The 19,948-nt window shown below is 42.0% G+C and overlaps 1 protein-coding gene across 1 annotated transcript in view; it reads right to left on the reverse strand.

The window, feature by feature from the left end:
• The window catches only part of LOC111959510 (transmembrane protein 163a), a 117,121-nt gene that overhangs the window by 4,631 nt on the left and 92,542 nt on the right, over window positions 1–19,948 (reverse strand). Inside the window, 5 exon segments of the mRNA XM_070437659.1 lie at window positions 3,135–3,157; window positions 3,308–3,346; window positions 6,449–6,545; window positions 11,081–11,172; window positions 12,119–12,162. Coding sequence (XP_070293760.1) covers window positions 3,135–3,157; window positions 3,308–3,346; window positions 6,449–6,545; window positions 11,081–11,172; window positions 12,119–12,162 — 295 coding nt within the window.

Here is a 19,948-nt window from a genome sequence, read left to right on the forward strand (position 1 = left end):
GAGGAGAGTGAGAAGGAAAGGAGAGGAGAGAGGAGTAAGAGAGAGAGAAAGAGAGAGAGAGAGAGAGAGAGAGAGAGAGAGAGGAGAGAGAGAGAGAGAGTAGAGAGAGGAGAGGAGAGGGAGAGAGGAGAGCAGAGAGGAGAGAGAGAAAGTGGAGGGGAGAGGGAGAGAATAGAAAGGACAAAAGGTAGAAAATCTACAGTGAGATAAGTCAAATAGTTACGGAATGCTCTTGTTAAGTCTTCAGCAGTGTCATTAATATTAATATGGCACAGCCAGGATGGCAGTATGTGCCTCTCCTCTCCACAAGGTCATTATGTTTGGTATGGTGTTACTGTGATAAAACACTGCTTCACAAACACATGATGCCTCCTATCCAGTATAAGAGCTCTATTTAATCTGTGTCGCTGAAGTGATAGAACAGAAATGTAAAAGTAATTTCCGATTGACACGAAATATTACCATTTACCGTGAAGGCAGTCTCCGCTAACGCGAGAACATTGCATTTAAATTCCAATCACGCTGTAACGCTGAACTTCCGCGATCCGGATTGAATAGAGCCCTTAGTGAAACAAAAGGTGACAAACAGATTGGTATAGACACATGTTTTGTTGATACAATATTCTGTATATCCAATGTAAACTCCAAGGCATTTTTAACTCAAATACTTCTAGTAATTGTAGTCAAACTCAATGAAAAGTCATTATTACCTAAAACTTCTTGTGGCTGCAGAGCAGTATTGAGTAGCTTGGATGAAAGGTGCACAGAGGTGCCCAGAGTAAACGGCCTGCTCCTCAGTCATAGTTGCTAATATATGCATATTATTATTAGTATTGGATAGAAAACACTCTGAAGTTCCTAAAACGGTTTGAATTATGTCTGTGAGTATAACAGAACTCATATGGCAGGCAAAAACCTGAGAAAAAATCCAAACAGGAAGTGGAAATTCTGAGGCTGTTCGATTTTCAACCAAGATCCCATTGAAATCACAGCGAGATATGAATGAGTTTTCACTTCCTACGGCTTCCACTGGATGTCAACAGTCTGTAGAACTTTGTCTGATGCCTCTACTGTGAAGGGGGGCCGAATGAGAGGGAAATGAGTCAGGTCTGCCATGACCTGACCATTCTTTGACCATGTGCGTTCACATAAGAGGGAGCTCTGTTCCATCGCTCATCTGAAGTCAATGTAATTCTCTGGTTGGAATGTTATTCAAGATTTATGTTAAAATGTTTATGTGGTACTGACTCAAAACTAATGAGAAGTCACACCAACTACATTTTTTAAAGATATGAAAACAAATGAACTTTTTTCCCAGCATGCTCTTCTGCAGGTAGATTTTTTGGACATGTTTTTAATATCTGTGTTTTTGCATGTACATTGAGTGATTGATTGATAGAATGTTTTGCTACACAAATATAATTGTTTTATAAACTACATTTTTGCACCCATTACTGAAATGGTTTAAATGGCTTAGATAGTTTCCTCCCACTGTTTTTAACCCTGGGAGTCATTATGAATGCAGGTTGCGGGTGAATACACATTTCAACTGTTGGATTGCCTACAGCTGGCTAGATTCCAACAGGAATTACACATCACTATGCAAGCCAGCATAATGTGATTTACAGTTAGGGTTGCGAAATTCAGGTACATTTCAGGTACATCACAAATTTTTGTGAAAGTTTGTGGAATTTTACAACCCTACTTGCAGGCCTGATGTGGCCTGTAAACTAGGAGTTTCAGGCCACTGTATAAGGCCTTATGATATATGTAATGGTTCAGTTATAATGATAATATTCACCTAGGAACTCACTTGGTGAAGGCCACAGGACTGAAAATTAAAATCTCTGTCACTAACAAATACAGTCATTGGTGGTAAATCTACAATTCAATCGAAAAGGCAAGGCACACTGGGAAATTATTGGAGGCGTGGCTTAGTGGGGGCGTTACATTTACGCATACCTTACTCAAAAAAACTGTATTTGTATTACTCATATGAAAGTAGTACTGCTCACTTCAGATATTTAAGCTCCCAGATACATATGTTTTGCATACCCTGCCATTATGATATATCATTCTACCAGGTAGGCCTATTTTACAGGCAACATTTAACACATAAGAGTCTAAGACCTGTCTAAGCCATCATATACAAACGCATTGAATAACAGATTCACTACATGGATCACCAGTTAGTCCCAAAATTAAAATTAAGTTTGTTCTGAGTTGTCTGTCCTATATCTGAGAAATTTAAAAAAGATCAGGAAACATTAGTTATTTTTTATTTACATGTATTTAACCCCTTATTTTTGCCACTAAACAGTCTAAGCCCTATCTTAGGGGTACTACTAAGCTATATGGAATCATTAAGGTCATACCAAGGATAATTTTGCCATTTGATTTGAAATTGTAAGATCCCTTGAAGTATCAAACAAATATATTTAAACAATTATTTGCTGAAACATTTGATTTGGCCTTACTGCTATTAGCCCATACAAACACATTGAATAACAAAATCACACAACCCTCCCCAAAGCACCCCAGTACAATTCGAGTGTTCCCTCTTATTCCCCACATCAGAAGCCTTTACCAAGTCAAACTGCGGTCTGGAATCAATACTGAACAGCATTACTGGTTGTTCCTCTATCTAATATGGAGATATCTTCCCTTCCCTCTGCATGTTCCGACTCAAACACCTTCTGCCTGTGAGACGGTTGTGAGAGAGAGAGAGACAGAAGGTGTTTTTCCTTTCTTTCTGTCATTTATCCCTGGCTCAAATTAAAGGTCCACTTCCACACAGCATCTGGGAAACCATTCTAACTCCTCCATTTTTAATCAGGTTCCAGACTCACTGGCCACTGAGGGAGAGGGAGGGTGGACGTGAGAGGAATCACATCCAGGTATTCCACACATACACACAGAGCTACCACCACCACATTGCTGCAGCAAGCCCTCTGCCTGTCCTGACCTTTGACTCAGTTTAGGACTCCCTCCTTCCCAGTCCTCCCCAGTCTGAATTGAGAGCCATGACCTCAATCCACTATACACAGTATCTTACTAGACCTGACCTCTATCCACTAAACACTGTCTCTTACTAGACCTGACCTCTATCCACTAAACACTGTCTCTTACTAGACCTGACCTCTATCACTAAACACGTCTCTACTAACCTACCTCTATCCACTATACACTGTCTCTTACTAGACCTGACCTCTATCCCCAAACACGTGTCTCTACTAGACCTGACCTCTATCCACTAAACACTCTCTCTACTAGACCTGACCTCTATCCACTAAACACTGTCTCTTACTAGACCTGACTACATATCTACACTAAACACGGTCTCTTACTAGACCTGACCTACTATCCACTAAACACTGTCTCTTACTAGACCTGACCCTATCTGTCTTGCTGTGTTGTGTGTGTGTGTGTGTGTGTGTGTGTGTGTGTGTGTTTGTGTGTGTGTGTGGTGTGTGTGTGTGTTGTGTGTGTGTGTGTGTGTGTGTGTGTGTGTGTGTGTGTGTGTGTGTGTGTGTGTGTGTGTGTGTGTGTGTGTGTGTGTGTGTGTGTGTGTGTGTTGGACGTGTTTAACTATTCTTTGTGGGACCAGAAGTCCCTACAAGAATAGTAAACGACAAAAAAGTTGACCAGCTGGGGACATTTTGTTAGTCCCACAAGGTCAAATGCTATTTCTAGGGGTTTAGGGTTAAGGTTGAATTAGTGTTAGGGTTAGAATTAAGTTAAATATTAAAGTTAGGAGCTAGGGTTAGTTGTAGTTAGGGTTAGGAGCTAGGGTTAGTTTAGGGTTAGGATAAAGTTTAGGTTTTTGGGTTAGGGTTAGGTTAGGGTTAGGGTTAGGTTAAGGTGAGGTTAGGGTAAGAGTAGTTAGGATTAGGTTTAGTTAGGGTTAGGGGTTAGGGAAAATAGGATTTTGAATGGGACTTAATTGTATGTCCCCACAAGGTTAGCTGTACAAGAACTGTGTGTGTGTGTGTGTGTGTGTGTGTGCTTGTGTGTGTGTGTGTGTGTGTGTGTGTGTGTGTGTGTGTGTGTGTGGTGTGTGTGTGTGTGTGTGTGTGTGTGTGTGTGTGTGTGTGTGTGTGTGTGTGTGTGTGTGTGTGTGTGGTGTGTGTGGTGTGTGTGTGGTGTTGTGTGTGTTGTGTGGTGTGTGTGTGTGTGTGTGTGTGTGTGCGGCGTGCGTGCGCGCGCGCGCGTGTGCGCGAGTGTGTGTTTGTGTGGGCGCAGCACAATGGACCCCTGGGGTAGATTTTATTTGGCCATAGGCCCAGGCAGGTTAACTATAGATGAGCCTACTGAGACTGTTTAGAAGGAGAGCCAGTCAAATGAGTCTTTGGACCTGCATCAATGTGATTCTGAGTGATGGTTTACGACACTCTTTTACATCATCTGTGGTTTATGTGTGTCAATGGTGGAATAACGTTAAAAACTCGTTAACTATGATTGATGGTGATGGTCGTCTTTGCTCGATGTGACCCACATAGTAATACATGGTACCAGGAGTGAACGACGCTCTCTTTGCTCTATAGCGGGAACACAGGGATCTATATATCCTTCACGTTTGCAAATGAGGAGGATTAAGATGAGTTCACGGAGGTACTGGATAATTTTGATGCTTATTGTTCACCTAAGAAGAACGACACATATTAAGAACGTTGTGTGTTTCGCTGTGGTGTACAACAGCAAGGTGAAAAGTTTGACGTCTTTCTTACAGATTTTAAATTAAAAGCACAGACGTGCAATTTTGTAGACCTAACCTCATCTACGCTTCGAGATCAGATTGTGTTTGGTATAAATGACACTAGAGTTAGAGAAAGATTGCTGCGGGAAAGTGAGTTACATTTGGACACTGCAGTAAAAATCTGTCAGGCGAAAGATTGTATCGACTCTTTTTAAACTCGCTTCCCTCACAGTCATCACTGTGAAGAGTCAGAGAAGCAGAGACAAATGGGAGAAGGATGAAGAGGGATGTTGTGAAATAGACAGAGCCAGGCCAGAGAGAGTTGGAGGGAGATTGTGAGAATGTGTGTGAGTATGTGAAGACAGGCCCGTAGCTTATCTAGCTTCTCCCGGTTTGATGCAGCCTCAGTTAGCATAGCTATCTAGCTAGCTTATCTAGCTTCTCCCAGGTTGATGTACCCTCAGTTAGCCTAGCTATCTAGCTAGCTTATCTAGCTTTTCCCGGTTTGATGCAGTCAGGACAGGTACAATGTCATCATATTGGATGATATAAAACATAGCTATGGCAGCTATTAGTGTACTGCTCCCCATGTCACTCGATAACAGTACGGCCCCTCCCTGCCTGTTAGAGTGGCACCTCTCTCACTCCGTTCGGAACGGGTCTCTAAATATATTTACGCATATTGGGTCCAACTTTTTGGACCCGTGAAGACCTGTACTCTGGGCTGGGCTGTGGATCAGCTACTTTACTTCCTGACTGTTGTGGTAATGAGCAGCTAATTGTCGTTTTCAGACCAGTGGTTACATCGCATAACAGCTGTTGGCGCTCCGTTGCCATGAAGCAGACTTAAAAGACTTTACAGCCTCACTGATTACTGGTGTTGGCTCCAAATCAGAGAGAAATCACTAATTTACCATCATTTACCAACCGAGACAGCAAATAGAGAGAATGAAAGGGAGAGTGAGCGTGAGAGAGAGATAGAGAGAGAGAGAGAGAGAGAGAGAGAGAGAGAGAGAGAGAGAGAGAGAGAGAGAGAGAGAGAGCGAAAGCGAAAGCGAAAGCGAAAGCGAGAGAGAGTAGAGGCAGTGAGAGAGAGAATGAGAAAGTGAGAGAAAATGTGAGGGTTGAGGTTAATTTGCATTCACTGAAACATTTAAACCTTCAAACCAATATCCTACAATTGTACTATCACATTGGATATGTGAAGATTGTGCACTTAATTATATATAATGGAATAAATTGTAAGGGCCATAAGGGCTGATAACTGCCATTGCATACCTTATATAGCCATCTATCTAGAACGGAAACGTTGTTGGTTTGATGAGGCAACTTTTTTAAATCTCTACCGCAGCATCAATCTACAGAAGTGTAGAACAGGTTGCATTTCCTGGCAGCAGTGAGATGAGACTATTCCAGGATTAACCTAGCCACTCCTTTCTCTGCTTCCTTTGCCTTGCCTTAACCTCAGCAGGCCTTGCACTTCACCACATGGGTAGGTGAATCAGAGAAGGACAGAGGAAGACTTCTGACATCACAAGGTAGAAAAAGTGGGCTATAAAAAGACATCTTCTGGTATATAAAACATGGTGCCGACTTTGAGGAAAGATTCTAAAATAACTGATTCATCACACTGATGTCTCACTACAGGGTTTTCTGTGTTGGTGTTTGCAGCTGTGAGTATTTGTGTCTATTTGTGTGTGTGTGTGTGTGTGCGTGCGCGTGCGTGTGTGTGCGCGTGTGTACGTCTCTCACCACTTCAGGAAGCAGCTTGGTGGCCAGGTCATGGATGGCTTTTCCCAGAATGCACAGGGAGGACAAGATGAAGACCACCCCAAGGACCACACACGCTCTGTGGACAGACAGAAACCAAAACATATTACCACATAATGCATACCATACCATTACCATACCATACTATTACCATACCATTACCATCATTACATACCATTACATACCATTATTATTACCATATTATTACCATTATTACCATATATCATAGCATTAGCATACTATTACCATACTATTACCATACCAGTACACTCTTAGAAAAAAGGGTTCTTTGTGGGGGTAGGGTTCTACCAAGAACTGTTTTGATCAGAAGAACCCCTTTTGGAAGACAATGGTTCTTTGTAAGGCAAAGGATTCTACCAAGAACCTTTAACATCCTAAGAACCATTTTTGGAAGAAAGGGTTCTTTGATGATTCTTTAGAAGGCAAGAAGGATTCTTTGTAAGGCAAGAAGGGTTCTACATAGAATAATATATAATATTTCCCAGCATGCTCTGTTGCAGGGAGATTTTCAGAATTGTTTGATTTGCTGTAATATCAGTGTTTTTGTATGTACAGTACGTTGCTTGGTTGATACATTTTATGCTACACAAAGATAAAAAAACATTGTTTTCTAAACTAATCCAATCTGTTAATAATTAGATTTTTTGCACCCGTTACTGAGATGGTTGTTCCAGTTCAGATGATTGAGGTAGTCTCAGTATCCAATCTTCCCTACCCTGGCAGTCATTCTGATATATAGTATGTCATGATTGTCATAAATAATGACATTGAAAGGACAATAATGCTGGTGGAATCGTTCATAGAGGGTTCTAGGAAGAACCCTCCAAAGACAAAAAGGGTTCTCGGTAGAACCCTTCACAGACAGTTCTAGGAAGAACCTTTAGATGATAAAATGGTTCTTGGTAGAACCATTCATAGAGAGTTCTAGGCAGAACCCTTCATAGAGGGTTCAATGTAGAACCATATACTGGGAGTTCTTTGAAGAACCGTACACACTACAAAGGGTTCTATCCAGCACCAAAAAGGTTCCCTATGGGGAAAAACCAAAGAACCCTGTATGGTTCTACTTAGCAAGTTTTTTTCTAATAGTGTAGATTTTATGTGGTAAATGTAGGATTATGTAGTGTGATATATGCATAGATTGTATAAACGGTATAAATTATAATTCATGTGTTACATGGGTTTACTGAGGCTTGATTCCCTTGTCATCATCCAGTAAAAATGGAAGCAAAAATCTTAACTAAAATACATTTTTAAGTTAACAAACTGCCTTGCAGTTTTTGTTAGCTTCACCTCTCCGTGGTACACTTGAGTTGCTGTACTGGTTCTCCAGGGACCAAGAGCTGTTTGTGAGTGCTATTTTAACACAGGTTTAATCAGGCATAGAGAGGAAGGGGAGATCTGTTCGCATTAAACAAAAGTGAAAGGTGTCAGTTCTCTGGGTTCCTGGCAACGCTTCCAGCAGCAGCTTCACAGTTTAGTGCCTCTTTGGAGCCGGAGAAAGATGTTGTTTTCTTCCTTCGCCATTACTTCCCCATTTATCTCTGGTTTTGACTGAGAATGAGAATGTCTTCATCCATCCATCCCTTCCCCCCTCCATTCCTGTACTCCCATCCCCCTACAGTGGGCATACATAAGATGGATGGTAGATGGGTGTCGGTGTCCTTTATCATTGTAGAACCTGCAGTGCTTAGGAAGTAACAGTGAGATGCTGTCGAACCAGGAACAAGATATGAACTAGGATGAACCCCTCTAACACTGTGGATGGTATACTGTATCCTGTATCTCTGTGGAAGATATACTGTATCCTGTAATACTGTTGGAGATATACTGTATCCTGTATCTCTGTGGAAGATATACTGTATCCTGTAACACTGTGGAAGATATACTGTATCCTGTAATACTGTGGAAGATATACTGTATCCTGTATCTCTGTGGAAGATATACTGTATCCTGTGATACTGTGGAAGATATACTGTATCCTGAATCTCTGTGGAAGATATACTGTATCCTGTAACACTGTGGAAGATATACTGTATCCTGTAACACTGTGGAAGATATACTGTATCCTGTAACTCTGTGGAAAATATACTGTACCCTGTATCTCTGTGGAAGATATACTGTATCCTGTAACTCTGTGGAAAATATACTGTATCCTATAACTCTGTTGAAGATATACTGTACATATGTTTAACATTTGAGTAATTAAGAAGACATTCTACCAGGCTGCCTGGACTAAAAATACATGTAATAACAGCTCAATATGGTCATGTACAAGTAGGGCTGTTATGGTGATCGTATTACCGCCACAGCAGCGGTCACGAGTCATGACGGCAGTCAAATTCCACGTGACCGTTTAGTCACGCTAATTAGGCTTCTCGAAGCTCTGATGCTGCTGATGGTCATTAGTAGCCTACCAAACTTGCTAACAACCTGCTAACCTGGTACTCGGCACTCTATTGTCCCTTTAATCACTCTGACGTCAATGCAAATGTAATCGAAAATCTAATCAAACACTTCATGAGAGCCCATGAGCTCCTGTTGCGCAACATTTCTATAGAAAACAGAGTGATGGCCTCTTAAAAAGAGGAGGGTCCCATCAGCTTTCTATAGGCTGGGCCTAATATATTTATTTTTCTCAACCTTCCTAATATTAAGCACATTGCTTCTCATTTCAACAGGATTATGACCTACATGGCTGGCATGAAAATTAACCATGGGAATAGTGTCCTCCATTTGCTGTTTAAGTGCATAGATACCATGATTTTTTCCCCCTTCCCTGTTTTGAGACATGTGCATGATAACGATCCATTCTAAATAAAAAAACTAATTTCACACATATATTATTTTTTAACTAATTTCACACTATGACTTGTGAATGATATATTATCACTTGTGAATGCCCAGCTTAAGGCAAGCGCTTAAGCGCATGCAATTTTTTGTGACTTTTTCAAATAATAGTCACACACCTCATGTAGCCTAGCTCATAGGCCTATACGTTTTAATAATGTTTGTATCACAACTAAAGTGGCCAAATAACTTCTTAAAATGAAGCACATTAATCTGCTTTATAACAGGTGTAGAGCCTAACTGGCATACATGTGCAGCGGGTAAGTTTCAAGTTTGGGGAAGATCATTTTCACCATAAAAATGCACCTTTAAAAGATGACATGCATAATCACATTTGCGGTCACTTTTGAGAATGGTGTTTTCCTGCTAATAGAACTATTTGTGCTTATAGCTTACTGCTGTGTGCGTATTGCTGCGCTTCTAATGTGAAGAAATAGCTAAACAGTTTATCAACATCTTAGGCTAAATGTTCTGATCTGTTGCGTCAGCCTCATTACTTTAAAAAGTTTGAGGCTGGTGGTTGTATTAATTTGTGATCTATCAGATCCAACAACTGTCCCAGACTATGTTTGGAATATTGTTTTCTTGCACAGTATAGAATAGGTCAACTTTTGTACTATGGGGGATAGTAGATTGACATAGGCTAGTGCTTTTGCTGTTCGTTAGGCTTACTCATCTTGTTGGCTGACGAAAAGTAAATGTGAACAATTATTCCAATATCTTCAATATGCGCCTCGGAATTGGATGAGGACGCGGGCAGTTGCGTCCCCAATGTGTCTGTCTTCACTTGTAGCCTGTGAGAAAGATCCAATCACGTGACGGAGAGCCATGTGAGTGAGAGGTGCTTCGGAGCGAGCAGCCGGGAGAAGGGAATTATAATTATTATATTCAGCCCAAGGGCACAACGGCCACTGGCCGCAAAAGGCATGGATTCTTTTAGGGTGCATTACGGCCATACAAAGGGAATGCCGCTAGGAAATTTGCGGCATTATCAAGTGCTTGTAAAATTGTGAATGAGAGACAGATGAAGTGTCTCCAGAGCTCATGCCTTTCATGCAACTTTTTTCAAAGCATCATTAGAGTTGCATCATGCAGCCTCAGTATGTATTAAAAATCAAAACATATAGCCCAATGTTTGTATCACAACTAAAGTTACATAAATAGCTCTAAATTAAGCATATAGGAGTACCTATTTCTTTGTTAACCGCCCAACACAGAATAGCTGCATGTTCGCAACTCCCTCAAATCATTTGGAGAAAATATCCTTTCTATTTTATTCAGCTTTGTTCAATTTTATTCTTCATACTATAAAATAATATAAAATAATGCCACAGAATTATTAGCAATTCTTGTCTGGTAAATGAACTAGTGTAGCCCACAGCCATATGGCATAGCCAGATCAGGGCCTAACACAAGGACAAAAGGATAGTGTAGGCTATATTACATGGATTTATTTTTTAAAATGTAGATGTTCCAAAGGTCTGCATCAGTGGCTTGTAGGCTATGTGTGGATGCCAGGAGATGATATATTTGTTTATATTAATAGTTATTTGCTTGACAATCACCGGCTGACAAAGTGTCATGACCCCCACAGCCCTATGTACAAGACACTGATATAGATTCAAGGAAAATTTAATTTAATCCAGTAGGCTACTAGGGGAGAACTGTTTCTATGCTGGTGAACAGGGAACATTCTATTTGGGAACACCATGCAACGTTAAATTTTGTGGCCGTTTTACTCACATGTATTCCCTATGGGCAGAGTGGACAGCTGCTGCGTTGCTATAGCGCCACAGCACGATGATTGAAGATAGCACGTCCAACGTGGCGTCAAACTGTAAAGACAGGCATTAGGTCTCCAGTGGGGATGCATCAAATAGTAAAATTGTAAAATAACATACATCATATTCACTGAAGTCGACAGTCCCGCCGTCTATTCCACTACTACCCTAAACTCCCTATATTTTCCACTAGAGTAGCGTGGTTTTTGAACTGCAGGATTCTTTACTGTGAGACCAACACATCTATCCCCTGTGGTGCCATTAACGGCCTAGTACGACTACGACAGCTCAGCAGTCTGAAGACGGACTCAAGCCTGCAGGCACTACCAGACACACTCACTGTGGTTGTAATTATACTGCTACCCTCTGGTTTCATGCAAATATAGTTACCAACTAGCACACAATTACTTTGGGATCTTAATTCCTTAGAAAAAGTGGGAAAACACAGACGTAAACAGTGATGTTTCTTTCTGTTAAAACATAGATGGCACCCACCGCCTTAACAGCTCAGTGTTGTTATTAACATCCATGTCCTCAGTTACCTGTCCTGGTATACCAGACATGGAATTATAGTGTGCTTTAATTGCTTTCTAGATGCCATTCTTGTTTGTTTTATATTTTAGTTGTATTGTTTGTATATCATTGAATAAAACATTTGTGTGACTTGTCTATCAGTGTATCAGTGTTTTGTTATGTGTTTTGATATGTTTTGTGTGTTTTTTTTGTGGCCCCAGAAAGAGTAGCTGCTGCTTCTGTATCCAAATGAAGAAATAAACCAGAGCTTCCTACTACAGTGTCTGTGGCATATACATAAAAACAGAAGGGATTCTATTTCTGTGGTCTGTGGGGACTGCTCTGTTATCACAGTGTTCTGATGTGTTCTCATGCTTCCCTGGCTGTTACCAAGGAGACGATGGCAGCATCGCGTCCGAACCCAACCAGCGTTAATAAATTAACACCATGACTTTATGACTAATTAATATGTATAAATGGAACTCACGGCAAATCCGAAGGCTGATGCGCTGTGTCTCATGAATGAAACAGCTAGAGAGAGAAGAGAGAGAGGGAGAGAAAATAAATGATTGCCTGGGGAACAAAAGGCATAGGATTCTAACAGCAAAAGGAATGATTACAGTAACATCCATGTAAATATTGCTCTCCCACACACAAACATGCACACACTTTTTATTATGTAAGAGTTCTCTCCCTGGTTGGGAGAAAGCTCAAAACACTGATAACCTATTCTGTTTGTACATAATTCATATTATCAGCACACCTAAGAGGAGCATTAATTATTCACAGACTAGCACTTTGCTGTACTCATCTCTGAACAAAAATGGTATGGATTTGAACAGCTATAATCCTACACAGTGTACGTTTGAAATGTATTGAGAATGAAGGTCTGTGAACACATTCCATTCGATTCCTTATCAATACTCAGTTGTTAGAGTTGAGAATGCAATAGAATAATTATCCATTGAAGCATCTTGTGCATTAGTAGCATTTGACTGAGTCTCTCATTGGTTATAATAACACACTTTATTCATCTGATTCTGACCCGATATTCTCCTGTTCACAACATCGTGTTCTGTTCCTTCTGGCTTGTGAAGCTGAGGTCTTTAAAATTTCCTCTGTGATGCATTCGTTTTCAGGTCGACAACAGTAACACAGGACTCCCTGTCGCTAGGAAGATCACCATGGAGACGGGCAGTCTGAGTGCGAACTGCGCTGGAGGAGAGTTTGTTTGTCTTCACCAGGGTTTTTATCTCAGTCTCTTTGATCCACCACTCGATGGTTGCCATGAAGGTTGTGATGGTCTGGGTTTTAGAAGGCTTAAAAAAGGTTCTGTGGTGAAGGGTGCCATGGTGACAGACAGACCCACAATGCATGAAGGTACGACACTCTGGCAGACTGGCACCACATTACAAATACCAACAACCTCTTATCCCCTCCGTCATCATAGGCCAGGTCGATACTAACAATACAAACAGACACCCGGAGGACAGAGTGACATGTGAGCCTGTAAGTGTGATGGGAGGGAGGGAGGGGCTGGTGGGTGATGGGAGGGAGGGGGCTGGTGGGTGATGGGAGGAGGGGGCTGGTTGGGTGATGGGAGGGAGGGGCAGATAGGTGATGGGAGGGAGGGAGGGGCTGGTGGGTGATGGGAGGAGGGGGCTGGTGGGTGATGGTATTGAGCCATTCTAATGAGTGTAGCCTTGGTGAGGTTAGTTGAAGAAAGTCGAAAAAACACTCACTCAGTATTTTTAGGAGGTACAAGAGTCTTGAGAGACATGAAAACATCAGTGTCGCTTGCACATAAAACATAAGAGATACACAACAGTCTGTTAGCTGCGACAGCATAACAGGGTGAAGCAGGATGAATGGATCTGTTGGCTGTACTGTCAACATCCAGTCCTCTACAGGGAGCCCTGGCTTTGTGTGTTCCCAGCCCAGGCCCGTCTGGAGGGAGGCTGGATCGAGACACCAGGATGCTAGCCAACACAGCCTGTCAAGGCCTGCCTAGGCTCCACGCTCTCCTCTCCCAGACCAGGACCTGCATCACAAAATGGCACCCTATTCCATATACAGTGCCCTGATCTAAGCAGTGATGTTTTGGTAGGGGGCTGGGTGGGTGATGGGAGGGAGGGAGCTGGTGGGTGATAGGAGGGAGGGAGCTGGTGGGTGATTGGAGGGAGGGAGGGGGCTGGTGGGTGGGTGATGGGGGGAGGAGCTGGTGGGTGATGGGAGGGAGGGGGCTGGTGGGGATGGGAGGGAGGGGGTTGGTTGGGTGAATGGGAGGGAGGGGGCTGGTGGGTGAATGAGAGGGAGGGGGCTGTTTGGTTGCTAGGAGTGAGAGGGCTGGTGGTGATGGGGGAGGGGGCTGGTGGGTGATGGGGGGCTGGTGGTTGATGGGAGGGAGGGGGCTGGTGGGTGATAGGAGGGAGGGGCTGGTGGGTGATGTAAGGGAGGGGGCTGGTGGGTGATGGGAGGAAGGAAGGGAGCTGGTGGTGATGGAGGGGGCTGTGGTGATTGTAAGTGAGGGGGCTGGTGGGTGATGGGAGGGAGGGGCTGGGGGTGATGGGAGGGAGGGAGGGGGCTGGTGGGTGGATGAGAGGAGGGGCTGGGTGGGTGATGGTATTGAGCCATTCTAATGAGTGTAGCCTTGGTGAGGTAGTTGAAGAAAGTTGAAGAAACATCACTCAGTATTTATAGGAGGTACAAGAGTCTTGAGAAGACATGAAAACATCAATCTCGCTCTATTCTCTGTTGCTGATATACTGTTGGTAATTGGTTTACTCAGCTTTGCTTTCAGAGGCACTCGGCATCTCAGAAAAAAAACTGTTCAGTGTAAAAGCAAAGAGAGATACCACAGTACTCAGCTGATAACACAGATTTATCAGGGAGTCAACCAGGCCTGGCAGACAAGCAGCCCTGTAGCTGGGGAAGGGAACATAGATATAGAAAGATACAGATGAGGTTGTTGTTATAGTTGATAGAGGCTGCTTCCATTGTTGGCTTGATGACTGCACTATCGACATATTCACATCGGATTCATTCTTACACACAATGTATACATCATCTTCTGTGGAAAACATACAGGAGAGTTTTGAATCTAATTTATTCTGTTGTATTCTGTAGAAAATGTAGTCAACAGAGAGGTGGCTCCTCTGTCTCCGCAGTATTAAAATTAAATTGTGTAACTCTTCCCTCCTCATCTTYGACCATCCCCTCTAACTCAGACAGCCTTTTCTCATCTTCCCCTCTCTCCCTCTCTCTCTTTCTCTCTATGTCCAACACTGATCAGAGAAGTGAGACTGGGTATTTCCCTAAGTGAGACAAATAGCAGTGTCACTCTCAGCGGCACCTAAACACATCTCATTTCTTTACCTCATTTCTCAACATGTCAGATACACATTTGTACACATACGGTACCAGTCAAAAGTTTGGACTCATTCAAGGGTTATTCTTTATTTTTACTATTTTCTACATTGTAAAATAATAGTAAAAACATCAAAACTATGAAATAACACATATGGAATCATGTAGTCGCCAAAAAAGTGTTAAAAATATCCAAATATATTTTAGATTTTAGATTATTCAAAGTAGGCACAGTTTTTCTTGATGACAGCTTTGCACACTGTTGGGATTCTCTCAACCAGCTTCACCTGGAATGCTTTTCAAACAGTCTTGAAGGAGTTTCCACATATGCTGAGCACTTGTTGGTGGCATTTCCTGAGCACTTGTTGGTGGCATTTCCTGAGCACTTGTTGGTTGGCTTTTCCAACTCAACCCAAACCATCTCAATTGAGTTGAAGTCAGGTGATTGTGGAGGCCAGGTCATCTGATGCAGCACTCCATCACGCTCCTTCTTAGTCAAATAGCCCTTACACAGCCTGGAGGTGTGTTGGGTCATTGCCCTGTTGAAAAACAAATAATAGTCCCACTAAGTGCAAACCAGATGGGATGGCGTATCGCTGCAGAATGCTGTGGTAGCCATGCTGGTTAAGTGTGCCTTGAATTCTAAATAAATGACAGACAGTGTCACCAACAAAGTACCCCCACACCATCACACCTCCTAATCCATGCTTCACGGTGGGAACCACACATGCGGAGATCATCCGTTCACCTACTCTGCATCTCACAAAGACACGGCAGTTAGAACCAAACATCGCACATTTGGACTAATCAGACCAAAGGACAGATTTCCACCGGTCTAATGTCCATTGCTCGTGTTTCTTGGCCCAAGCAAGTCTCTTCTTATTATTGGTGTCCTTTAGTAGTGGTTATTTTGCAGCAWTTCGACAGTGAATGCCTGATTCATGCAGTCTCCTCTGAACAGTTGATGTTGAGGTGTGTCTGTACTTATTATTATTAGCATTTATTTGGCCTGCAATTTCTGAGGCTAGTAACTGTAACGAACTTATCCTCTGCAGCAGAGGTAACTCTGGGTCTTCCTTTCCTGTGGCGGTCCTCATGAGAGCCAGTTTCATCATAGCGCTTGATGGTCTTTGCGACTGCACTTGTAGAAACTTTCAACGTTCTTGAAATTTTCCGGATTGACTGACCTTCATGTCTTAAAGTAATGATGGACTTTGCTTATTTGAGCTGTTCTTGCCATAATATGGAGTTATTTTACCAAATAGGGCTATCTTCTGTATACCACTCMYWCCTTGTCACAACACAACTGATTCGCTCAAATGCATTAWGGAGGAAAGAAATTCTGCAAATTAACTTTTAACAAGGCACCCCTGCTAATTGAAATGCATTCCAGGTGACTACCTCATGAAGCTGGTTGAGAGAATGCCAAGAGTGTGCAAAGCTTTCATTTAGGCAAAGSGTGGCTACTTTGAAGAATCTCAAATATATTTTGATTTGTTTAACACTTTTTTGGTTACTACATGATTCCATTTGTGTTATTTCATAGTTTTGATATCTTCACTATTATTCTACAATGTAGAAAATAGTAAAAAATAAAGCAAAACCCTTGAATGAGTAGGTGTGTCTAAACTTTTGAMTGGTACTGTATATGACTACGACTTTACCACAGCATCTTGTAAAACATCAGACATTAACTTAGAGTAAGTAAGTAAGTAGGTACGTTTACACAGAGATTCCAGGCCATGCTGTGTTTAGATTAAACGTTTTAAGTCATAGTGAAGAAGTGATATGCCTAATGCATAAACTTCATATTAGTGCCATTGTGTATGTCTAAAGTGTCATCAAGGCAAAGGGTGGCTATTTTGAAGAATCTCAAATATAAAAAATATTTTGATTGGTTTAACACGTTTTGTTAACACAAGTGTTATTTCATAGTTTTGATGTCTTCACTATTATTCTACAACGTAGAAAATAGTACAAATAAAGAAAAACCCTTGAATGAGTAGATGTGTCCAAACTTTTGACTGGTACTGTATAGTTATGTGACATAATGTGTACATATAAATCTGGTGATATACTGCACACACACACACACACACACACACACACACACACACACACACACACACACACACACACACACACACACACACACACACACACACACACACACACACACACACACACACACACACACACACACACACACACACACACACACACACACACACACACACACACATTCACTCACTCAGTCACACCACACTCAAGAATCAGTTTGCATTTTTAGATATATTAAATCAAGTCTCATTTTAGTACTGTAATGACTACCTTCCCTAAGACAGTGATTAGGGACTTGGCCCTAAACACCTGCAAAGACCCAAGAAGATCTGAGATAGAGATTCTAAGGAACCTGTAAGGGTTTTATCTACAGCTGTAAAGTCCTAATTATCAGCCTGTTATGTAAGGACTGTGACTGGGTGGACGCCAAGCCAAGGCTGGGTCGTTCAGGTGGCAGGCTAATCTGAGCCCAGGGACAGAAGCTGCAACACTCGGCTTGGTTTTAATACCGTCATACCGTTGAATCTATTTCTTTGAAGTCTTTTAATACATTTTAATATTTRTAGCTACTTTTTAAGTATATACCTGCAGTTAACCTGTGCAGTATGTTAGGAGATCAAATGGATCACGTTCTTCATTTCACCCGTCACATTATTTTACATTATAAAGCTTACCGTAGTTCCCCAGAACAGTTGAGCCAGTCAAGTGTTTGTTTGTAAATGGCACAACGGGTGAAAGCGTGAGCAGGTGAATCCAGCTGTGTATTGACAGCGGTCGTGTTTTATATTGAAAGTAAACAGTGTTTTTTGCTTCAATAGCATGATCAGGGACATGCAACTATCATTTTTCTTCACAGAAAATACATTAGGGCGACACATTTAGCAGAAAATAGCTTCATTTTCATCAGATGACAAGAGATGTGCAACGCTATTTGGCTGGTAGCCACACAAGTAAATTAGCTTACAATGAAAGAGCAGGTATTTTTTGCAAAAATTATGCATGTTTGTTATCAATGTTTATCATAGAAAGAATGTAACCGGCTACATTTCCTAATGTTTTGTTTAAAGTTAATCTGGCATTTTACTGGAGAAAAGTAGGCTGGCTACACTGAGAAAAGTAACAGAGAAAAGTAGCTCAAATCAAATCAAATTTTATTGGTCACATACACATGGTTAGCAGATGTTAATGCGAGTGTAGCGAAATGCTTGTGCTTCTAGTTCCGACAGTGCAGTAATATCTAACAAGCAATCTAACAATTTCACAACAACTACCTTAAACACACAAGTGTAAAGGGATGAATAAGAATATGTACATACTATAAATATATGGATGAGCGATGGCCGTGCGGCATAGGCAAGATGCAGTAGATGGTATAGCGTACAGTATATACATATGAGATGAGTAGTGTAAGGTATGTAAACATTATATAAAGTGGCATTGTTTAAAGTGACTAGTGACACATTTATTACATCCAATTATTAATTATTAAAGTGGCTAGACGTTTGAGTCTGTATGTTGGCAGCAGCCACTCGATGTTAGTGACGGCAACTGAGAAGTGAAAAGTGCAACTGAAGCATGAAATGAGTCTGATGCCGAGCAGAAATTACAATAAAGAAGCATTTTACATCTGTTTACAAAACGTAGCAAGATAGTTCTTATGTGTTATATCTTTTTTTCCTGCGTGAAAACACAGAATTCTGCTTTAATGCAACTCCTAAGTTTAATTTAGTGGTTCATGTAAGTAAGAGGCTGAATTAATAAGGTGACGGGGCATCATATTGTAACGCTCGTCGGAAGGATGAGACCAAGGTGCAGCGTGGTACGTGTTCATGATTCTCTATTAAATCCGAACTCCAAAACAAAACAACAAAAGAACAACGAACGCCACGTTCCATAGGCTACGCAGAGCTAACCAAAAACAACATCCCACAAGCTAAGGTGGCAAAACAGGCTGCCTAAGTATGATTCCCAATCAGAGACAACGATAGACAGCTGTCCCTGATTGAGAACCACACCCAGGCCAAAACATAGAAACACAAAACCTAGAAATAAAGAACATAGAATGCCCACCCAAATCACACCCTGACCAAACCAAATAGACACATAAAAAAGCTCTCTAAGTTCAGGGCGTGACACATATTGTGTAAGCTTTCTGACATGTTTGAGAAGTCAAAGCCCATTGGATGAGTTATTTGTGCAGCTGCCACTACCTTGATTTCCTTGCGTTTTTCCTCCTCTCTGTTCTCCACCTGTCTTCTCCTCCTCCTCTTCTCTGAGCAGAGCAGGCAGGCCCGTTCCCCTAGCGCAGGTATTCCCAAACTGGGGTACGGGTACGAGCAATGCCTGTAACGGTTGATTTCCTCCTCTTCGTCTGATGAGGAGGTGTAGGGATCGGACCAAGACGCAGAGTGGAAAGTGGTCATTATTTAATGAACGTAAACTGAACACTTACAAATACAAAAACAACAAACGTGACCAAACCGAAAACAGTCCCGTGTGGCACGAACACTGACACGAGATACAAAACCACCCAACCACACACGTGAACCCAGGCTGCCTAAGTATGATTCTCAATCAGGGACAACGATTGACAGCTGCCTCTGATTGAGAATCATACCAGGCCGAACACCAAAATCCAACATAGAAAATCAACCATAGACAAACCCACCCAACTGCCGCCTGACCAACTAAAATAAATACAAGACAAAGGAAAACAGGTCAGGAACGTGACAGGGAACACCCCCTTAAGGTGCGAACTCCGGGGCGCACCACCATAAATTCTAGGGAGGATCTGGGTGGCGCCTGTCCACGGTGGCGGTCTGGCGCGGGACATGGATGGACCCCACCTTAACAATGTCTTTGTCCGCACTCCTTACTCGCCCCCGTGGCC

This window comes from Salvelinus sp. IW2-2015, linkage group LG36 (assembly GCF_002910315.2).
Source record: "Salvelinus sp. IW2-2015 linkage group LG36, ASM291031v2, whole genome shotgun sequence".
In the NCBI taxonomy this organism is placed as follows: domain Eukaryota; kingdom Metazoa; phylum Chordata; class Actinopteri; order Salmoniformes; family Salmonidae; genus Salvelinus; species Salvelinus sp. IW2-2015.